The 22,648-nt window shown below is 42.1% G+C and overlaps 1 protein-coding gene across 1 annotated transcript; it reads left to right on the top strand.

Annotated features, from left to right (window-relative positions):
* The first annotated feature begins 2,411 nt into the window (after nt 1–2,411).
* On the top strand, nt 2,412–14,022 carry LOC126284885 (cuticle protein 19-like). Its single transcript, XM_049984138.1, has 4 exons — nt 2,412–2,435; nt 9,717–9,797; nt 11,483–11,732; nt 13,850–14,022. Exons 1-3 carry the CDS (start codon nt 2,427–2,429, stop codon nt 11,729–11,731), a joined length of 339 nt encoding a protein of 112 aa, XP_049840095.1. The 5' UTR covers nt 2,412–2,426; the 3' UTR covers nt 11,732; nt 13,850–14,022.
* Nucleotides 14,023–22,648: the final 8,626 nt, after the last annotated feature.

Here is a 22,648-nt window from a genome sequence, read left to right on the forward strand (position 1 = left end):
ATAAACGTCATTTTTCCCCTCTAGTGTTGTAAGTATGACCAATACTGTTATCAAATTGTAATGGATTATTTGTGAAGAAATTCGTAAGCGAATACAGTAAAAGTTTTGTGACGGCAGACTTAGAATGGCTAGCCCGTTGAACAGGTACTTACCAAATATTATTCTTACTGCTGTCTCTGTGCAATCTATACTTCTTTTCTAAGTGATGAGTTACCCTCGAAAATTATTCCAAAAGACATTATTGAGTGGAAATGTGTAAAATGTGCCAGGAGATTCATTAGTTTGTTTGCAAGATTAGCAATTACACGAGAAACAAAAGATGCTGATCTTGTTCGAGAGACTCACTAATGTACTTCTTCCAGTTCAAGTGTTCATCAAAATGTACACCCACAGACATGGAGCACTCTACCCTATTTACTGACTCCTGGTCATGTGCTCCATCAATTGTTGGTGTGACTGATTCTTGTACAGAAATAAATACAGTGTGTTTTTTCAAAATTTAGGGAGAGTCCATTTTCTGAAAACCGCTTTGTAATTCTCTGGGAAATATCGTTTGCTATGTGTCTTCTGTTGCTTTCTCTCCTATGGGTTGTATAACACTAATATACATAACAGTAGTAAAGTCTGCAAAAGTACCAATTATTCGTGTTGAACGTTAAGTGGAAGGTTATTCATATATATAAGGAATAGGAATTGACGCAAAATTGAACCCTGTGGGATCCCTGTGTGATTTCTGTCCAGTTACTAAAATTTTCTACCCTTCCCATGTGTTTGAATTATTCAGCACAACCTTTTGCATACGGTTTGATAAGTATTAATTAAAGCAGCTGGGCGTAAAGCCATCAGTTACATAAACTTGAGTTTTTTGAAGAGAGTAACATGATCTGTACATTCAAACGCTTGGAGAGATCACCAAAAACGCCAAATGGCGATATTTTATCGTCCTCTGACGTGCAGTGCACTATAGCGTGCGTAGTGTACACCGTCCTCCCAAAAAAATCAAAGACTGATTTTATTCCTGGAGTGTAACTACGGCGCAGCTTGACCTAACGACTGTAAGCAACAGATTTGCGTTCGACCAGTCAGTTCTGAGCGGGAAGCGTTAGGCAGTCGATTTGCAACTGTAGCGACTAACGTCGTTGTGCCACAAATCTGAAAGGAGCAACATCTTGAAATCATATGTTTAAGACATTCTCCTGTATGTTTTGGAGGAAAGTGTGTGCCACGTTTGTCCCGCACATCTTGACTTTAGATCGAAAATAACGACGAAAGGACGCATGCAGCGACATGATTGAAATGCATAACGCGGGCAATTCTTTCTGGAAAAAGTCATCACTTGGTGTTAACGGTACGAACCCACTAGAAAACAAAACACGAAACTCCACATGAGAAATCAACGCTTTGACAACATAACCGACGTTCAAGACAACGAGATGCGCGAGTTTAACACCCCAAAGAAGAACTTTCCTTAGAACTTCACATAGTCGTATGAACATTCTACGAGTTGTATCCAAGGGGAGGAGGGCACTATGTGGAACTCATGAAGCATTAAAACCAGCATCTTAACTTCTCTGTTTTTATTGATCCATGATTATGATGATGGTTTGTTTGTGGGGCGCTCAACTGTGCAGTCATCAGCATCTGTACAAAGTACAAATTTTTTCCCACAGTCCAATTTTTCCCCACATTCCAATTTTTCCTGACATTCCAGTTTTTCCCCACAATCCAATTTTTCCCCGCATTCCAATTTTTCCCCACAGTCCAATTTTTCCACACAGTCCAATTTTTCCACACAGTCCAATTTTTCCCCACAGTCCAATTTAGCCACTGACACGAATGATGATGAAGATGATGAAGTGATGAGGACGACACATACATCCAGTCCCCGAGCGGACAAAATCCCCAAACCAGCCGGGAATTTATTGATCCAGTCTCTAAACTTTTTGGGCAGACGGGGGTATATGCAGATACAAGGTATGGAACATAACATTGTGGCCGAAATCAATCGGTACTGCATGACATGTAGACTTCTGTCCAATTGATATAGCCAATAAAAGAACGATGACTTTTACTTTGTGCAAGTTGTGGACACCAGTTAGAAGAAACTACTCAGAGACAGGCAGTACAGATGTCTCGATTACAGGAGAGCTGTGAATTGGTAGCAGCCCGGCTGTGCACGTGTGCGGTAGCGGAGGTGGAGGCGTCGTTCGCGGCCGACTGACGCAAACGCGTGCTCCGCGGACTGGTGCACACCGCGGGGGCAGGCGAGCTTCCGCAGACTGGCCGGTAATTAGGCTCTTCTTAATTGGGCGCGGGAGCGTGAACGTCGAGCAGTATATAACGCCGGCGGCGCGGTGTGTCGGCCACTCCGCTCCTCCTACTCCTCCCAGGACACCGAGCCGCCAGCAACACACCTCTCCTCCAACATGCAGCAGGTACGCATGCGCACTCTCAACTCTCTTCACTGTCTTCAATTCTTCTGTAAGTTCTCTCTGTCTGAATCTAGGCCGTACAGCTAGCTCTGTCATCGCAAATTCACTTCAACTTGTGAACTTGCGAACTCTGGGAGATCAGTTAAAAAGTAGCGGACCGAGTGTAGTGCCTTGTGGTACAACAACATTTCACTTCTTTCAACTTGTGCACATGGAATCTCTGGAAGGATATAATCACTTGTCGCTAAATAGCAGCGGAACAAGTATAGTGCCTTGTGGAAAAACCATATTTATTTAAAAATCAGCCTTTCGTCTGCTAATCATATTCAGTATGGTTTTAACGTCATCAGAGTAATGTCTACATCTCATTCTACTTCGCCTTGTATCGTCATATATCTTTCGTTAGAGCACTCAAGCAGAGTTTTCGTTCATTATATCTCTACATCACCTTTAAAGATGACTTTGGCACTTTGAATCTGACCTGTAGCAATGTGTTTCTAACATCTTTTAACCTGTATTATGCAATAAAATATTAGATTGATGGGGGTCTGAAAACTGAATCTTGTGGTTTTCTTTCCCAACCAAGCACAGATCATTTCAATGATTAAGTCTTTTAACATGTTCAATTTATCTTCCTCTGTAGATACTATAAAACTAGTCTTAGCATCCCTGTTCCATATACAGGAGTTAGCAACGCCTCTCCGAGTATGCGGTGCAACTTCATTTCAAAGGGTGGTAATACCGTAAGAGACCCTGTTGGTTTTTTGTAACTGAGTTTTCTCGAAAAATGTATTGCCAAATGTTATTTACTACTACCAGACGGTTTTCAGAAATGAAAACAGGTTTATACAAGATTTTTTCACTAATCTGTTCTTCCAACACAAAGTTTTCAAGACTAGCCGATGAATCTTTCGTGACTGTCATTTGATATTTTATAAGGACTGAAAAGACCATATGGTAATGTAGATTATCAGTTTAAATATTAATAAGATATAGTGTTATTAGCCATGGCTTACATTTTAAGTTTTTCTGCTGCATTCACTTATGTACAACCCATTATTTACAGGATCGAATACGTCACACAAAAGTTTAATCTGTTCCATCATGGCTTGTTTATTACTTAATTCCATTTACATTTATTTTTGTAGCGAAGAATGCCAGATGTTTGTGATAATTATGTAAAATAGCTTTTATCTAACAATGTTGGCGTTATTTCTAATTGCTGCTGTACTCGAATCTTCTGTTCCAACACTACCAGAATTGCACTGTACAGTTGCTGATGTTACGTGACAATCTAACGTCCTCTACAACAGAGTTCACCTCCGATGCCTAGTGGTCACTGCGGGGGACCCAATTTCGATCCCCAGTATTTTTCCAGGGTTGGAGGACTGATAGGGGTTGCACTCAGTTTCGTGAGTCCAACTCAGGAGCTACTCGACAGATTAGTAGCGGTTGTAAGGTCAAGAAAGCCAACGACCGGGGGAGGGGTGTGACGATCGCATGACAGTCCATACAGCATGATGCCATTGGCAGAGGAGGGCACGGCGGTCGGTCGGACACGATCGACCCGTCTAGGACTGGAAGGTGGAACTTTGTTTTTTATTTTACAGCCAAGGATACGTGTCCGTTCTACTTGACATCAGGGTTCTCGGTACGATAATGAATCTAGATCTTCCACGCTGAGAGTATGTTGATTAGATGGTGGAAGAGTAAGCCGATTTTGAGAGTAAATGTATCACTGGAAGTTACGTTTTTTTCCCAATAATTTCACTTGTAGTACAGGATTGTGGGTTTCCTGGCCGTTACTGTTCTTGGTGTGTTACGTCACTGCTCTTGCATGAGACAAAAGTTTCCGCGCCGCGGGTGAAAGGCGTCCGTTCGAATCCCGGTGAATGGCGAGAATTTGAAGGGCACTGGGCGAGACCTTCACTTATGACAAACTTCGCGTGTTGTATATGGTGTGAGTTACTGAGGGTGGAGTGGGAGAGGGCGCATATTGACAGCGAATGCTGCAGAAGAGTACGAAGTGACAGGATGAGGTTGAAGACTGAATATTTGCAAAAACAGACATAATGTCTTTTGGGACAACAGCAATCAGTGAAATTATAATGTTACTTAAAAACCGTCTTGATTGCAAATATTTTTATTCATATGACCGGTTTCGGTTCATTCAGAACCATCTTCAGATCTGATATTTCAGTTACAGGAGTAACCCGTCCAAATCCAGCAGTCTTCACATGCTACGTCACTCCTGTAACTGAAATATCAGATCTGAAGATGGTTCTGAATGAACCGAAACCGGTCATATGAATAAAAATATTTGCAATCAAGACGGTTTTTAAGTAACATTATGAAGACGGAATAGTTCCAGAGGGAATGAAAAGTTGGCTGAATGGAAAGCCCAGATATTCCGACAATCTCTAATTCATTTAGGGATATTACGAAAATGTGAATCTGGCTGTCCCACGGGATTTGCACTCAGCGTCTATCGTATAGGAATCTATTGTCTTAACCACCTCGCCATCACTCCGGACACCATGAAATAGAATCATAGTATTGATGGACTGACTTTTTACGAGATTAAAATGTGTGCCTCATACAAATTAAGATCCTGGAGGAACCACGACTAGACCAAAAGATCCATAATCTTATCCAGCAGACTTTTGAGCAACACCAGATGGCGAGTAAAGTTGTGAAGCCGAGGCGAGACTAAGACAGAGATATTGTCTGTCCCCTCTCCTATTTAATTGTGCACTGGAAAAAGTAATAAGAGTGGCGAAAATAGTTAGACAGGAACTTCCAAATGGCATCTCTCTGGGGCACAAGCGGGTTCTCTCGTATTTGTCGACGACCTGTCTAGTTCAGTAGAAACTTCAGTGCATCAACTCGTTGTTCTCAGACAACAAGCAGCAAAGGTAGCGCTAAATGTGTCGCTTGGAAAAACACAGTGCGTCACGAACATCAGTGATTCTCCTTGTACCCTGCACTTGGAGCAGGAAGAAATCAAGAAAATCAAGAGGTTTTAATAGCTAGGAGAATGGAAGGTACCCAGCCCTTTTCCAAAAAATAGCGTTACCAACTGGAGTAAACATGTCGGAACTGCCTTACCGTCTGAACAATAGCACCTATAACAAAAAGTATCTCCCGTAAGACAGAGGAAACGTTACAAAGCAGTCAACCACCCTGAAGCCCTGTACGCTTCAGAGTGGCTAGCACCGCCAGCAAAAGTGTCGTACACAAGTTTGAAATCCGGGAGAGGAAGATACTGGGATCAGTCAAGGATGGTAACGTATTTAAAAGGCGACCAAACCAAGAACTCTACAGACACTGTGAAAAAATAAAGTCAGAGATGTCTGGCCATGTATGGAGATACACAAAATGCAACCCGGCGGTTTGACCAGCCAGAGTCTCGCATGTTAGTGAAAGAGAAAGACCACCTCACCACGGTTGATGGAACTGAGAGATACAGAGACCAGACATCTCTCAGGAGGAAACTTAAGCAAAATGAGGTTCCAGAACAAACCACCAAGAAAGGAGAGCGGTGCCCTCTGGAAAAGGAAAAGTAAGGAACAACATAGCCACTTCTGGGCGAATATCAAAACCTACTCGAAAAGCAATAGTTGAATGTCGTGGTCCTTAGCCTAAACGAAAGAAGGTGGGTTACGCTTTATCGTCCAGTGGAAGCGGTCATAAGAGGCTAAGCTCAAGCTGGAATTGAAGAAGAATGATGAAGGAAATAGGCCGTATCTTTTCCAAAGCAATAATCCCCGTATTTGCGTTAAGCGATGTAAGGGAACATAAATCGTCATAAGACGGCGATTTGACTCCCGCTCCTTCCGAATGTGAGTCTACTTTCTTAATATTAGAGGCTTCTCTCTGCGTAGAGGAAATTACGAAAGTATTTCCCACCCCGTCTTCAAGATTCATAAAGGAAAAACTCTTTGGCTTCCATTTTCTTCCAAGAATGGAACAGAGCCGTCGTAACTTCTGCTTTTCTATATCTCACAAGCACGAGTAGTTTACGATGCTTAGAACTGCTTCCCTTTGACTTGCCCTTCCATGCAAGAATATTCTTAGTTCGAGCCTGATGTTTGATATTATGAGATCTATTTACTGTTCTTTTTACGCCCGTTATATGTTTTGAAGAACCACGGACTTTGCAGCGATACAGATAGCTGTACGGTATGTGCAACCACACCACACCGCAGGGATATCCACTGAAAGCAAGAAAAAGCTAAAGCCGCTATATTTTCCGAGGACATATACTACTGTATGGTTCAATAAGGATGGCATCATCTTGGTTTATATTTTCTGGAGATAAGATTCTATTTTTCGGATTTAGACTTCTCAGGTGGGCGTTGTCATCGCAAAAAATAAATATGACGCTCTAGGCTTCGGAGCGTGGAATGTTACATCCCTCAGTCGAATGGTTAGGTGCAAGTAATTAAAAAGACTAATGAATAGGTTGAAGTTAGTGTAAGCATGTTAAAAAAAGATGTCGGTTGCCGTAGTTATGCTGAGATGATGACGCTTGCGAGTGGTATACTAATGTGGAGAGCTGCATCAAACAAGTCTTCGGACTGAAGACAACAGTAACGCACATTACGGCGCTAGAACGATCCCTCGGCAGTAAAAATTCACAATATCTGGGCACAGCTCACTTCAGTATTTTCATGACACCTTCGATTGTGACAATAACTCATTCGGAATCGACTGATTCGAAATAGAGATCATAACTCATTCAATCATGATAGGTTCGAACTTTGCTGCGGATGAAGACAAGTGGCTGAAACGAGTAAAAGTCTTATCCAGTCGTTACTGTTCGTTATGTTGTAAATCACCCTGAACATTTCATATATGTATATTCCTATTTACCTGCAAAAGACTGTGGCGTTCTGCTTGGGATTTCCGTGTAGGTAGCACTATTTTGACCTGAATCGCTCGCATATTGCACTGGTCGCTTGGCTGGTTGCGTTCTCACTTTACCGTACTCATTATAATGCACATTTATTTTCCACCTTTTGCCGACAGTTTCCCTCTATTATGACTTCCGCAAATGTGTGTTTTCTCGTGGGAAACCATGCGCGACATGTAAGTAGCAGTTGGTTGGGATTCCCGTGTACTTTCCCTCAGGGTGGCACATAGCGGAACGCGTGCTTCTCGCTCTTCTACTTTCTAGCTTACTTAAAAGTGTCTACATGGAAAAAAAAATTTCAACTTTTGCCCTATTACATTAACATGGGCAAAGATAAAAGGATTAAATTTCGAAATCAATCATTATATTTATTTTTTATAACTCAACCAGTTATCGTTACTTGATAGAAGAAACAGTCAGGATTTCACAGTTTGTTGTATCTTCAGAGCTTACGAGAAGAAATACCGATTTGCCATTTACACGTTGACTGACGGAACCAAAACTATAAAAAAGAAAATTCTCCCAGAGGCTACCCGCATAATGGCATTAAAAAAATGGTCGAAAATATGATTATTCTCGTTCTTTACGCACGCGTCAGAGTAGCCTGCTCATACGCCAACGGCGAAATAATTCATTATCATTCAGTCTTATGCTTGTGGACTTCGCAACATGCTCGAAGTTTCAGACCGCCATCGTTGCATCCGCAATGGCAGTTCGCTCTTCATTGAATGTACTTTTATTAATATACCCGTAGTAACGTAACTTGTGACAAATATCTGATACGAGTCTTTTCATATCAAGCATGAGTGAGTGACTGACCGAATGGAGTAACAAGAACGTCAGTTATGAATTTAACAGTCAACGCAGTGTTACATAGCAATTTCATACAAATAAATGGCCTTTCGGATGCCATTTGCCCAAGTGACTTTGTTCATTGTACTGTCTTTGGTAATCAATAAGAACAAAAGTCGACAAAATACAATAGTCATCAATAGTCGAAGTTTGCTAGTAACACGCAGTGGTTTACTGGACATGTTTCCACTAAGATGCCACATGTCTCGTCTTCCTTCGACCTAAGAATCCGCTAACCACACAATTTCTGCGTTAAACGTAGGATACGAACCACTATGGATTTTTATAATACACTTCACTGCCAGAAAGGAATACGAAAGACGAAGGACTTAACGTTTGTATTTGTAATCAACATTGCGGACCTCAGTCCTAATTGATCAGCAATCCGAAAAAAAATATTTGTGTTTGAACAACACTTCCTTAACAGCAACATACTAAGATAATTAGAATTTTGTGGGATTTATTTTCGATAGGTGTCCAGCAGAATCGGGAAGAGTGAGCAATAAAACAGCAGACGTTCACGTCTCAAAACACTATTCTCTCCAGAGGTTCCTTTATTCAGTAAGTTGTTTTGTGACCACGTAACTCAAGCTGATACTGTTATTAGCAAGACTAGAAAATAAACTAAATTTGACTTACCCCTTATGTTTATATTTTTACTACCAGTTCTTCTTATGACTGGTAGGATCTTAAGCACATTTTAATCAATACGTCGTCATAATAAGTCTTCGACAAGCGAATGTCATCTAGGATTCAGTTGTTCCCCATCGTAATCCTGGATTTTCAACTTCATAAGAGGAAAGTAGATTTAGACCAACCTTAAACGATTTCTGGACTGAACGCTATCTTAAAAATATAACACGTTTCCATTGCAAATTGTTCCTCCCTAATTCTGTAACTGATTTTTTTTGAAATTATATGGAATATTATGGCACTCTGAGAAAGAATACACAAGGAGCTGGAATATTTCGAATGCCATTCGTTCAAAAGCGCGAAGAAATTTCCCCGTTATCAATCTGTTCGTTCACACGATACAGTATTCAGAAGTGAAACTGTTGTTCGGGTCTTTCATAGGAGTTACAATGGAAAATATTACGCCCGAACAAACTACCTAACGCAAAACATGTAATAGTTTCCCAATTAATTATTTGAAGCGTTTCACGTAATACTAAAACATTAAACGTCTTGGTTTCCTATATATTTGATTGAAAGAAAACAACTAAACCTTTCACTACACGAACCAGACCGGAAACTACACAGCAAACCTTTAATCTCTTAGTGAGTCATAAACTAAAACTTAGGTAAGAAATGAATTCGTCGCATATTACAATATTTTCAGCTTCAGGTGTTGACATTCCAATATGTTCGCCTCCAGAAGCAACGATCCTAAACGCTTGGCAGTTGTTACCGTGTTAAGCAAACGGGAAAATTAAATGCAATACTTACCTCATACGGTAGCACAATTCCCCTTCGCCTCCTTGTATTGCTAGACACTGAAACACTGATTTTGTTTACAGACCAGCGTAGTTCTCGCAGTCGCCGTAGGACTGCTGGTGGCGCAAGCGTTGGCTGGAGACATCGGCTATGCAGGATACGACGTAAGTATGAGACAGTGCACCGAATAACGTCAGAAACACTGATCGCCTATTGCATATTACTTTTCGTACTGTTTTTGGAGGAAATGGTCGCACTGTAACAAAGAAACTTGCTACGAAATGTGCATAATACTGAAATGTACTACAATTTCTTCTTCAACGTGTTACGTAGCAGATAGTTTCATAATTTTATGTTAGAGTAACAAATTTTACTTTATTCAGAAGATCTTGGTACTAGTCATGTGATCAGTTTGTTCATCACAGAGGTGCACCGTAGATAAATCTAACTGTGCTGCTAGTGTTTCTTGTGGACGCTTTATAAAATAGATCAAACAACTGTAAAGTAGCGATCACAGTGTTTGAAACCTTGAAGAAGCATGGACGCCATGAAGAAAAATAATAATGGGGTCGTATGTTCAAACATAGGTGACTGAAAAGTCAGTGTTTGTTTAACGAACCTTTTTTCTTAAATATAATGTATTTACCAGTATAATCTTCTCACCTCGCTAGAATTTACATAAGATTTTCATTTTCCGCGAAGGCTTTCAAAACGGACGATTTCTCTATCTCAACAAAATAAAAGTTTATTTCGATTTAAACTCTCCATTCGAACGTCATTCTCGCCCCCCCCCCCCTCCCCAGTCACACCGATTTGCAAGTTTACCATGCATATATATAAGAGAGAATTTTGTCCCAAAGAAAAATAATGTATTTCAATGGCAACTCGAGTCACTTTTCCTAATGGAACCTATATGCCCCAGCCCACGCTGACTGCTACTGCCATGCATCAGCGCTGCTCAGTAGCTGCTGTTCTAATGTCCCTTGCTAACACGTATGCATAACACGAATATCGTAGGATTTTCACCTGCCTCTAGATGACCGGGTGTTTGTGTTGTCCTCGTCATTTCATCATCATTCCTGAAAGTGGCGAGTTTGGACTGAGCAGAGGTTGGCAATTCGTACGGGCGCTGATAACCGGGCAGTTGAGCGCCACACAAACCAAACATCATCATCACGAATATCGTACTAGTCTAATCTGGGGGCAGCTGTTTTGAATAGGCAAGTAAAATTTCGCTTTGAAAATAAATTTGTAACGTAAATCAAAACCCTGAAAGAATGGGTCGGTGTGGGGCGGAGGAGGGATGAAGTGGACTGCGGTAGTCGTCGTGGGGTTGTGGACCACTGCGGCTGCGGCAGGGACGGAACCTCTCTGTCGTTTCTTGGCCCCCGGTTAACATACAATACAATATAATGTAAAACAAACTGATGCTTACCATTGACACTGAGCATCGCATGAAAGACGTAAAGAGCAGTACTTCTTCGTGTTGACTCCAGCTAGACATTGCAAAAACAAAATTACAAATGAAAATGCGCCTGACGGCTCTTAGGAAGTACACCCTGTAGATGATGCCTTGTACCAGTAACGTGTTCCTTTCTTCCTGCCTTTGAAGGAAATTCTATTATGTAATGAGATGCCCAGTCTGGCAGATGGATGAGTGCTTACTTGAGACGTCTAGTAATCAAATGTAACATCTGATCCAGATTAAACCAACATGCTTTGTGTGGGTTGATGCACCACATATAGGAAGAGTACAGTTGACTGTAGATCAGCACTGTACTACCTTCCAATTACGCACGTATGCGGCAACTGTGTGACTGGTAGCTGACAGTGTGTGGTTTTCCAGCAGGGCGGCTACGGTGGCTACAACGCGCCCAAGGACTACCAATTCGAGTACGGCGTCACGGACCCGCACTCTGGCGACGTGAAGGAGCAGCGCGAAGTGAGCAAAGGGGGCGAAGTGGTGGGCACCTACAGCCTGGTCGAGCCCGACGGCACGCTCAGGACCGTCCACTACACCGCCGACCCCTACAACGGCTTCAAGGCCGTCGTGGAGCGAGCGGGCGAGACCACCTACCACGGACACGGACCCCACTAAGGTAAGCTGCCGCCGCGCTTCTCAGTGCCCATAGTCTGTGGTCAGTGGCACACTTGCTTGTCTGCCAGGCTCCAATTTTGTATCTAGATTGGTCAGCAAGTGACAGATTATAGTCCGCAGCTCGTGGTCTAGGTGCCAGCGTTGCTGCCTCTAGATCACGGGGTCCCGGGTTCGATTCCCGTCCGGGTTGGCAATTTTCTGTGCCCGGGGTCTGCGTGTTTGTGTTGTCCTCATCAAAAAAAAAAAAAAAAAAGGTTCAAATGGCTCTGAGTACTATGGGACTTAACATCTATGGTCACCAGTCCCCTAGAACTTAGAACTACTTAAACCTAACTAACCTAAGGACATCACACAACACCCAGTCATCACGAGGCAGAGACAATCCCTAACCCCGCCGGGGATCGAACCCGGGCGTGGGAAGCGAGAACGATACCGCACGACCACGAGCTGCGGACTGTTCTCATCGTTTCATCATCATTTGTAAGACAGACTAGATTGGATTGTGAAAAGAGAATGGTTTGTGAAAAACGTGGGACTTCGTACGGGCGCTGATGACCGCGCAGTTGAGCGCCCCACAAACCAAACATCATCATCATCATAGACAGATTATATTTAGATTCTGTGGCATTGCTGGAGAAGAACTGCCCAAAAGATACTCAAAAGGCTTCACTGAAGGGAGGAAGAAAGATTAGGGTTTAGTCTTTTCGACAGTGAAGTCTTTGGAGCCCAAACTCAGATTGGGTAATAATGGGGAGGGAAATGCACTGTATCTTTTTCAAAGGAACCACCCTGACTTTTTCCCTAAGTGATTTTGGGAAACCATGGAAAAACTAAAACTGGATGGATGGACTGGGGTTTAAGGCACTGCTTCAGCTACAGTAATGTAGCTACAATAATGTAGCGTCAGTTGTCTAATAGTTCACAATATCTGAGACATCACTAATGCTGTCTATATCACCGCCAGGTACTGGCCAGACAATGTGTGAAAGTTGCCTTCCCCCTAGTAGATGTGGTGAGACTTTTTCCTAGTGATGTCCCTTTTTAAATAGGATTTGACATTTAATCAAAAGTGATGGTACAGTGTAGCATTCACTCGGCTGCAGAAGAATACGGGAAGAACGAAACCTGGACCCTGTTAAAGAAACTATTTTAGTATCCAACTGAGGTGATTCATGAAGAAAGGAAGATTAGAGTTTAATATCCCGTTGACGACGCGGTCGCTGGAGGCAGAACACAATCTTGGAGTGGGCAAGGATGGGGAGGGAAACTGGCTTTGTTCTTTTCGAAGGAATTATACTGCCACTTCGCTTAAGAAATTTAAGGAAACCATGGAAAATCTAAATCTGAATTTGACTCCCGTTTCTTCCGAATACAAGCTCGGTGACTTACGAACTTCTCTATCGAAAACGAATCCAATATTTAAGTCACTGGATTAACATTGTTGATTCCAAAGCGTATCGCTAAGGATCAATTGGTGAACAGTTAGAAATTGATAACAAGGTTGAGAATGTTGTTCCAAAAATATAATTTTGACGATATAATAGAAACTAGTCTAATACATAGTTTGTGTAGCATTTTCACGGTTGGATATTTCTAATACCCAGCAATATATCATAGGTCAGCCAGGCAGTATATTGCCAAGTGGTTCATTCTGGAACTAAATACTGAATTTTGAGGCGTTTTAATGTAGCTTTATTTTCTTTATGATCTAGATAGGAAAAGGTAAACTGCACTAGCGTAGTATAAATCTTCGCGAAGATTTGGGGAAGATACATGTATAGTCAATAAAAGGCATTGAATATAAATATAATCGATAGATAGTATAGTGACGTGGCAACGTCGAACTCTCAGGCGGATATTTGCATATATGGAAGTTCTTGCAATCTTGACGTTGAGAGTTGGTGCGACAAATTGTGCAAGACTGTAAACAAACTCTACTAAAAACTAAGTGCCAGCAGTAAGCTATATGCTAACGAAAAAGCCCTCTGAATTAGGATACACAGTTAAATGTCTTCTATTAGATGCCAATCAGTAACGTATAACGATAAAATGCTGTACGAACCTCATCTAATAGTGTGCATCTGCTGCAGCAATATCACCTATATTTTGTGTTTGCAGGGAGCTGCTCAGCAACTGACTGGCATCATACCACCACCCACCGCCTCAACAGAACACCACAACATCACAGCAGCGTCCACGAACATCAAAACTCTCTGTAACATCACTTTCTTGAGCGGAACCTGTGTTGCTACTAACATCTATGCCTGAATAAATTTTTCTCAGCAAAACAATTGAGTTATTTCTTTTCGTCCCTTGTTAAAAACTTTCGGCTTTTATTCATTACGAGACAGAGCCAGGAACGAAAACAAGAAAAGCCGAACTAACCTAAGGAATACTGCTGCCTTAGTATTTATACATCGGAAACGTGATAGTCTTACAGCAGTTCGTCGAAATAACATTACAGTGCCAGATCGTCATTAGTAGGCAGTGAAACAAGGGTAAATGCATCCACATCATCAGAATGTATAACAAATATACAGAAACAAGCAACTGTGAACATATACACTATGTGATCTAACGTATCCGGACACCTGGCTGAAAATGGCTTACAAGTTCGTGGCGCCCTCCATCGGTAATGCTGGAATTCAGGATGGTGTTGGTCCATCCTAGGCTTGATGACAGCTTCCACTCTCGCAGGCATACTTTCAATCAGGTGCTGGAAGGTTTCTAGGGGAATAGCAGCCCATTCTTCACGGACTGCTGCACCGAGGAAAGGTATCGATGTCGTTTGGTGAGGCCTGGCACAAAGTTGACGTCCTGATACTTTCCAAAGGTGTTCTACAGGATTCTTGTCAGGTCTCTATGCAGGCCAGTCCATTACGGGGATGTTATTGTCGTGCGACCACTGCACCATAGGCCGTGCATTATGAACGGGTGCTAGATCGTATTGAAAGTTGCAGTCGCCATTCCCGAATTGTTCTTCAACAGTGCGAAGCAAGAAGGTGCTTAGAACATCAATGTAGGTCTGTCGCTGTGATAGTACCACGCAAAACAACAAGGAGTGCAACCCCCCTCCACAAAAACACGACCACATCATAACACCACCGCCTCCGAATTTTACTGTTGGTACTACACACGCTGGCAGATGACGTTCACAGGGCATTCGCCATACCCACACCTGCCATCGGATCGCCAGATTGTGTACCGTGATTTGTCACTCCACCTACCGGGAAAACGCTGTTCAATCGTCCAATGTTTACGCTCCTTACACCAAGCGAGGCGTCGTTTGGCATTTACTGGCATCATGTGTGGCTTATGAGTAGCCGCTCGACCATGAAAGCCAAGTTTTCTCACCTCCCGGCTAACTGTCACAGTATCTGCAGTGGATGCAGTTTGGAATTCCTGTGTGATGGTCTGGATAGATGTCTGCCTATTACACATTACAACGCTCTTCAACTGTCGGCGGTCTCTGTCAGTCAACAGACGAGGTTGGCCAGTACGCTTTTGTGCTGCACGCGTCCCTTCACGTTTCCAAATCACTATCATATCGGAAGCAATAGAACTAGGGATATTTAGGAGTGTAAAAATCACACGTAGAGACGTATGACACAAGTGACATCCAATTACCTATCACGTTCGAAGTCCATGAGTTCCGCAGAGCTCACCATTGTGGTCTTTCACGATGTCTAATGCCCACTGAGGTCGCTGATATGGAGTACCTGGCAGTAGGTGGCAGCACAATGCACCTAATATGAAAAACGTATTTTTGGGGGTGTCCGGATACTTTTGATCACATAGTGTATTTAGCCCCACAGAAAATTTCTGTCAAATCCAGAAGCTGAAATATATTTGAATCAGCACAAGGTACGATCTATACTATATCCCAAGCAAACTGAATAACCAAACTTATGAAGAGACATAAGAGTAAATACATTTTTGCCGAGTTCTTTAAGTTTCCTAAATTTTAAAGATATCTATCGAAAAGTCATTTCCCAGTGATGATATACGAAAAATGTGTGGCTTCTCATGGGCACGGGGACAGGATTTAAATACTTCCGTTCTATACAAAATCTCCCCATTACGTATATGGTCCTCATATTTTTATTGTAATTACAAACAAAAATGTAAGGTACACAGTGACAATAAAATATCACAAAACCATATATGATATGGAAAATAAAAGCAAAGCTATCTGGAATACTGCGGAAATAGAAACAGGAGAAAGTCAGCCAAAATATAATTACATTGAAGTCGACCTGACTGGTCAGTATCCATAGTGTTTAGCCAAAACTGTAAATTAACAATGTTCCAGTACTACAACGGTGTTCCAGCATAGCTTTCCAAAAGCGATTATAAAGTGTATTACGCTCAGAAAGTTAAAAAAAGGAGTTGTAAGCGAAGTGGTTTACTTACGGCTCAAAAGCACTCAAAATAATAGTCAGCTCTTTTTTCCTTGTTGACCTTACTTCTTTGGTGGTGAACTCGGCTGCACGCTATGCCTCAGTAAGATTCCACTTGTCTAACAATTTCAACCTTTTTACAACACAACGTCATTGGGTGTTGTTAATTTGGGCTAGAACTCCTATTCTCCCCATGTTTCCTTCATTAAATGTTAATATAGCCTCAGTAACTTCCCATCTGAGTATCTTCAATCCTGCAAACACATTTTTGGGCACTCCAGATAATGTTATTGAAAGACTCATTGGGATTCTGAGTCCGCCCATGTAGATGCTTCCGGAGGAGGTGTGGATGAACTATGTTACTATACATTCGTTTGATGCCTTCCGAAACAGATTGAGAAATAGAATTCTTGTGTTCAAAATACACTTCTGAAACTTCAGCTTTTTTGAAATTTACACCATGATTTAGGTCACGGAGGGCAAAGTGAATGTATCAGTTTCCTGTTAGTTGAGACTCTTCAGACTTTCTAAATTATTTCCGTCACTCCTGATGGCCATTCCATAATAATGCTGAAGCTGGTCTATTATTTTATTAGTTAGTCGACTCGTCGGTAGCTTACCACCTGTCAATGTGGCAGTGTGGAGAGATTTAAAAAAAAATGGTTCAAATGGCTCTGAGCACTATGGGACTCAACTTCTTAGGTCATTAGTCCCCTAGAACTTAGAACTACTTACACCTAACTAACCTAGGGACATCACACAACACCCAGCCATCACGAGGCAGAGAGAATCCCTGACCCCGCCGGGAATCGAACCCGGGAACCCGGGCGTGGGAAGCGAGAACGCACGACCACGAGATGCGGGCAGTGTGGAGAGATTGTTTAAATTTTTTGAGAAGTATGCGCATCCTCTTTTCCACATGTCCAAAACACTCCAGTTTCTTTATCACTTCATTTTCATATGTATTTGATTCAACTGAACATTTATGTGCTCTGGAGCCGCATATAAAGAGGTACATGTTCGAAATTAGGTAGTTCCGGAGTTACTCAAGTAATATAATAAAATTAAAAATAAAATACTTCTAAACGTTATACACAGATAAGTAGTATACCATTTTGTACAAGCAAGAGTGAAGAATACTCTTGGAATTGTTTTGTAGAATGTCAAAAATTTTGATTTTTTCCCCCTGCAGACTCTCCTTAAAAGAAAGCAAGATTGCCAAAGTTAGCTATGTTTTACTGAAGGTCGAAATTCAGCGTAGACTGCATTGCAAACTGCTCTGAGTAAGAAACTTCCTGGCAGATGAAAACTGTGTGCCCGACCGAGACTCGAACTCGGGACCTTTGCTTTTGGCGGGCAAGTGCTCTACCATCTGAGCTACCGAAGCACGACTCACGCCTGGTACTCACAGCTTCACTTCTGCCAGTACCTCGTCTCCTACCTTCCAAACTTTACAGAAGCTCTCCTGCGAACCTTGCAGAACTAGCACTCCTGAAGGAAAGGATATTGCGGAGACATGGCTTAGCCACAGCCTGGGGATGTTTCCAGAATGAGATTTTCACTCTGCAGCGGACGGAGTGTGCGCTGATATGAAACTTCCTGGCAGATTAAAACTGTGTGCCCGACCGAGACTCGAACTCGGGACCTTTGCCTTTCGCGGGCAAGTGCTCTACCATCTGAGCTACCGAAGCACGACTCACGCCCGGTACTCACAGCTTTACTTCTGCCAGTACCTCGTCTCCTACCTCTGCCAGGAAGTTTCATATCAGCGCACACTCCGCTGCAGAGTGAAAATCTCATTCTGGAAACATCCCCAGGCTGTGGCTAAGCCGTGTCTTCGCAGTATGCTTTCTTTCAGGAGTACTAGTTCTGCAAGGTTCGCAGAAGAGCTTCTGTAAAGTTTGGAAGGTAGGAGACGAGGTACTGGCAGAAGTAAAGCTGTGAGTACCGGGCGTGAGTCGTGCTTCGGTAGCTCAGATGGTAGAGCACTTGCCCGCGAAAGGCAAAGGCCCCGGGTTCGAGTCTCGGTCGAGCACACAGTTTTAATCAGCCAGGAAGCTTCATATCAGCGCACACTCCGCTGCAGAGTGAAAATCTCATTCTGCTTTGAGTAGTTTACACAAAGAAACTCAGTCTCGAAATCTGGCAAAAGATGGAAAGACGTTCTGGTCCTTATGTAGAGTATACCTGCAAAAAAATAAAACCAGTACTTTCACTAGGTTACAGCAAAGGTAAAGTGCCACTAAAGTGAAGTTACGCGCTAAACACGATATTTCGAAATACAATCACCAAAGAAGACGAACTAAATATTCCAGCTTCCAACATGAGAAACTTAGAAGTTGATACCCTTGGTGCTGCGAAACAAATACTTAAGGAGGCGTCCTCCAGTCCAGATTCTATACCAAATAGTTTACTTTCAGAGTATGCTGATATTAATAGCTCCATTCTAGGCAATCACATACAATCGCTTTCTCTACAAGAGATCCGTACTTTAGGTTCTAAGGTTGCACAAGTCACTCCAAACACAAGGAGGGCGTAGTAGACCCATATCACTGACGTCGATTTGCAGTACTGTGTTTGAACGTTATGAATTACATGGATGCGTGGCACACATTTCGATTCGTCGCTGCTGATACCGCATAAAGTCCCGATGCAGCTGATATCGACAGTCCCTTCCCTTTCCTTCCTCCACCCTCCACCTTTAATTTACGTAATATGAATTACCTCGACGAAAACAATCTATGTGCCCATAGCACGGGTTCAGGAAATATCGTTCCTGTTAAACACAATTATCTCTTTATTCCCGCGAGCCGGCGCGGTGGTATAGCCGTTCTAGGCGCGCAGTCCGGAACCGCGCGACTGCTACGGTCGCAGGTTCGAATCCTGCCTCGGGCATGGATGTGTGTGATGTCCTTAGGTTAGTTAGGTTTAAGTAGTTTTAAGTTCTAGGGGACTGATGACCAGAGTAGTTAAGTCCCATAGTGCTCAGAGCCATTTGAACCATTCATGCGAAGTAATAAGTGCTATCAAAATATTAAAAGAACAAGCAATTGTTTTTTATTATTATTCCGACAGATGACTAGGATTTAATAAAAAAATTCAGAACGTTGTGTTTTGTGTATTATTGATTAGATCTCTTTTTATTTAGTTTATGCCCAGATAATTATTCGGTGATGTCCTGAGTTCAGCATAATTTTCGAAGAGCCCCCAAAAATACAGAGAATTGCAAGACGTCGCTGCATTATTGTCGGAAGATCTCGTCAGTCAGCTGCAATTGCGCTAAGTAATATTTGGTCGCCTGAAAACTTGATCTTGGGTTTAGTTTCACACGTAAAATCCTCGGCGCCTGTACAAGTGCAATTACAGCACTTATCTGACTCATGGATGCCCTAGCTGGAGACTTAGTTTTTCACAGTGATAACAAAGGGTTGTCAATAATGCTCTCGACGAACTGACCGCGATAGCAGATTCGCCAGGAAACATCTAGAAATCAACACCGGAAAATCCTATGGCACTATTCAATCGGCACAGCCTCAGATAAGTCACTTTTGCATAAATAAAAATGTGTCTTGACATTCAGAATTTATATTCTCTTGAAAGCAATACAGTCGTCAGAAGAAATCGAAGTAACACTGATAGAGAACTATTTGTACGTAGAAATGCTTTAAATTACTACCAGCACTGATTGTGACCAAAAACAGAATACATGTTTCACAAAACTGATTCCGATACCTATATGCGTCCGCACTAGTTGAATCTCCGGACCACAGTAACACAAAATTAATGCATTATGCTGTTTCGAAATTCTTCTCCAAGAAAAAGCGCTACAGTAGCAGAGCGTTTAGCACGCTCTTGCAGTTAATAAAAACATTTCGTGCTACCTTTGATAACGTGATTAAACTGTTGGAATTCTCATTTAATTACTATTTTAGTGGAATCTTGAACCCTAAATAAAGAGTTTACATATCTAGTATAAAGTTTTAGAATACTGCTGACAGGGGAACTCAAGTTATTTCGTCACAAGCGGCTTCTAATCAAACTGTTTGCTTATGGACTATCGAATCAGTTATGCGACTGGATTCGTGATTTCCTGTCAGAAAGCTCACAGTTCGCAGTAACTGACGGAAACCCATCGAGTAAAACGAAAGTGATATCTGACATTCCTCAACGACATGTTACACGTACTCTGCTATTTTTAATCTACGAAGGTTGGAACTTCAGTAGTGGCAACTATTTATTCACAACCGATAGAAAAGAGTTACATATTTGCACCTGTTACTGTTCTTCAAAGTAGTCACCAGCGTTGTGTAGAACCTGTTGCCTGAGATGCGGAAGGCGTAGAATACCGTTAGCACAGCCTGTTCTGTTGATGGTGCGAATGGAGCGGTCTGCTGCCTGTTGAATCTCTGGAACAGTTCTGAAGCGAATGCCACGAAGTGATTCCTTCATCTTCGAAATAAATAGTTGCCACTATTTAAGTTCCAACCCTCGTATATGAAGGATTTAAGAGAAAATCTGGGCCGCCCTCTTGGATTGTTTGCTGATGATAGAACATTTACGGCAAATTAGTATCAACCTAAGAATAATATTATGCAATAAATATCAAGCCCTACTGCTGGGGAAGCCTTGTACTGGTGGCAAGTTATGGCGTAAAGACGCACCTGCAGACAGTATAGTTCCTTTCTGTTGGCTGAAACAGGCAGGTACTTAATCGGTAGCAAGGAATCTTTTGGCTCGGTGATTACTGCAGTCGAGGGGTGATGGACAAAGTGAGCGGTAGTGTATGAGGCAACTTTAGACAGTTGTTAAGAAATATTGCATTATTAGTGTCGAGAGCGACTGTCTTAAGAAGTATGATATTGTTATTAGCGTCAACGGATTTGTGTGGCAGTGAGTTACACGAGTGATAGATTATGCAATTCTTCATGTGATCGTTTTGTGTGGAGACGGTGCTGTGGCAGGACTTACCGCCCGTGGTAAAACAAGGTACCCCTCAAATTACAATGAAGTGTCCTATACTGCAAAGTAGCTCCTCATTTCCCTATAGTCTTGACCTAGCAACGCCCCAACATATGTGAAGAAAGAGCCAGGGACTGTCTTCTGCAGTGAACAGGGCATAGAAATCTAACATCTCAGGAAGGCGCCAGGTGAGAACAGAATCACTGCTAGGTGTACCTGATGTTGTAAACCTACAGCTACTAGCATTCACATGTATGGTCAGTCTGTTACAACCAGCTACTGGGTCATGTCCTACTGGAGGTGTTGTATGTGGTATCTCTGGCGGGAATGATTTTAAGTGACGTAACGGTGAAACATTGTGGGGAAAGTAACAGCGAACATGGAAGAGTAGTGGCTAGAGACGGTAGTTCGGTGAATAGTATCCTGAGGAGAATGTACTGTGACTTTTGGTAATAAAATCAACAGACCGCTAGACATAAAAAAATATGGTAGGCTATAAAGACCCAGAGCATAGCGTCGTGCAGCACCACATTGCAGTGCAATAAAGCAGCATGAACCATTATGTTAATGAATAGTAGATAGACTTTCAGCTACAAATATTAGTAACATTTGGGACAATAAGTTACAATAACAAAGATGTGTTATTACGGAATAGGGAAACAGGTTACACTTTCCATGGAAGAGAGGACGATGATCGTCTTTCGTCAGAATCACATGGCAATTCATATCATGGGAGGTCGTCAATGCAAGACATTTCAGGTACCATCGAATACATTGCTCAGGTGCACGTAGCACAAATACATTCAGGTGATCATGGGTCAGACTTTACTGTACCGTGTGAAAGTCACCACACTCTACCGGCAGACACTGTGCCTGTTGACAGTGATTGTGAATTGTCTACTTCAGTAAATGCTGCTGGTAAAAACGATATGATCTTGACGTATGAAAGAGAATGTCAGAAAACTTTTGAAGTAATTAAAAATTCCATTAAAGGTAAGCAACTGAACCTCAGAACAACCAGGGAAATCTTGGAAAACGAATTAAAATTTCTAGTGAAAAAAATTAATAAGGAGGCTATTGAATTTTTTTTAAAAAAAGCGAGGAACTTGATGAGAGGAAGGGCGATACATGCGCAGAAACCTCTACCTCACTTAAGGAATATGAAGAAAGGCAAAAAGCAATTAAATAGTTATCAGAAAAAGTACTGTGTCAAAGAGAAAGGCTGGATTGAAGCACATGAGTCTCTACTATCTTTTTTAGAATCTAATGCTGAACACTTACTGAGTGAACAAAAATAAATTTACGAGATTTGTGAAATGGCTCACAACCAGCAGGATATAGAAGTAGAAAATATTCTTGTCGATTTATTTAAAGCCGGCCGCGGTGGTCTCGCGGTTCTAGGCGCGCAGTCCGGAACCGTGCGACTGCTACGGTCGCAGGTTCGAATCCTGCCTCGGGCATGGATGTTTGTGATGTCCTTAGGTTAGTTAGGTTTAAGTAGTTCTAAGTTCTAGGGGACTAATGACCACAGCAGTTGAGTCCCATAGTGCTCAGAGCC

The sequence above is a fragment of the Schistocerca gregaria genome, chromosome 8 (assembly GCF_023897955.1).
Source record: "Schistocerca gregaria isolate iqSchGreg1 chromosome 8, iqSchGreg1.2, whole genome shotgun sequence".
NCBI lineage: Eukaryota > Metazoa > Arthropoda > Insecta > Orthoptera > Acrididae > Schistocerca > Schistocerca gregaria.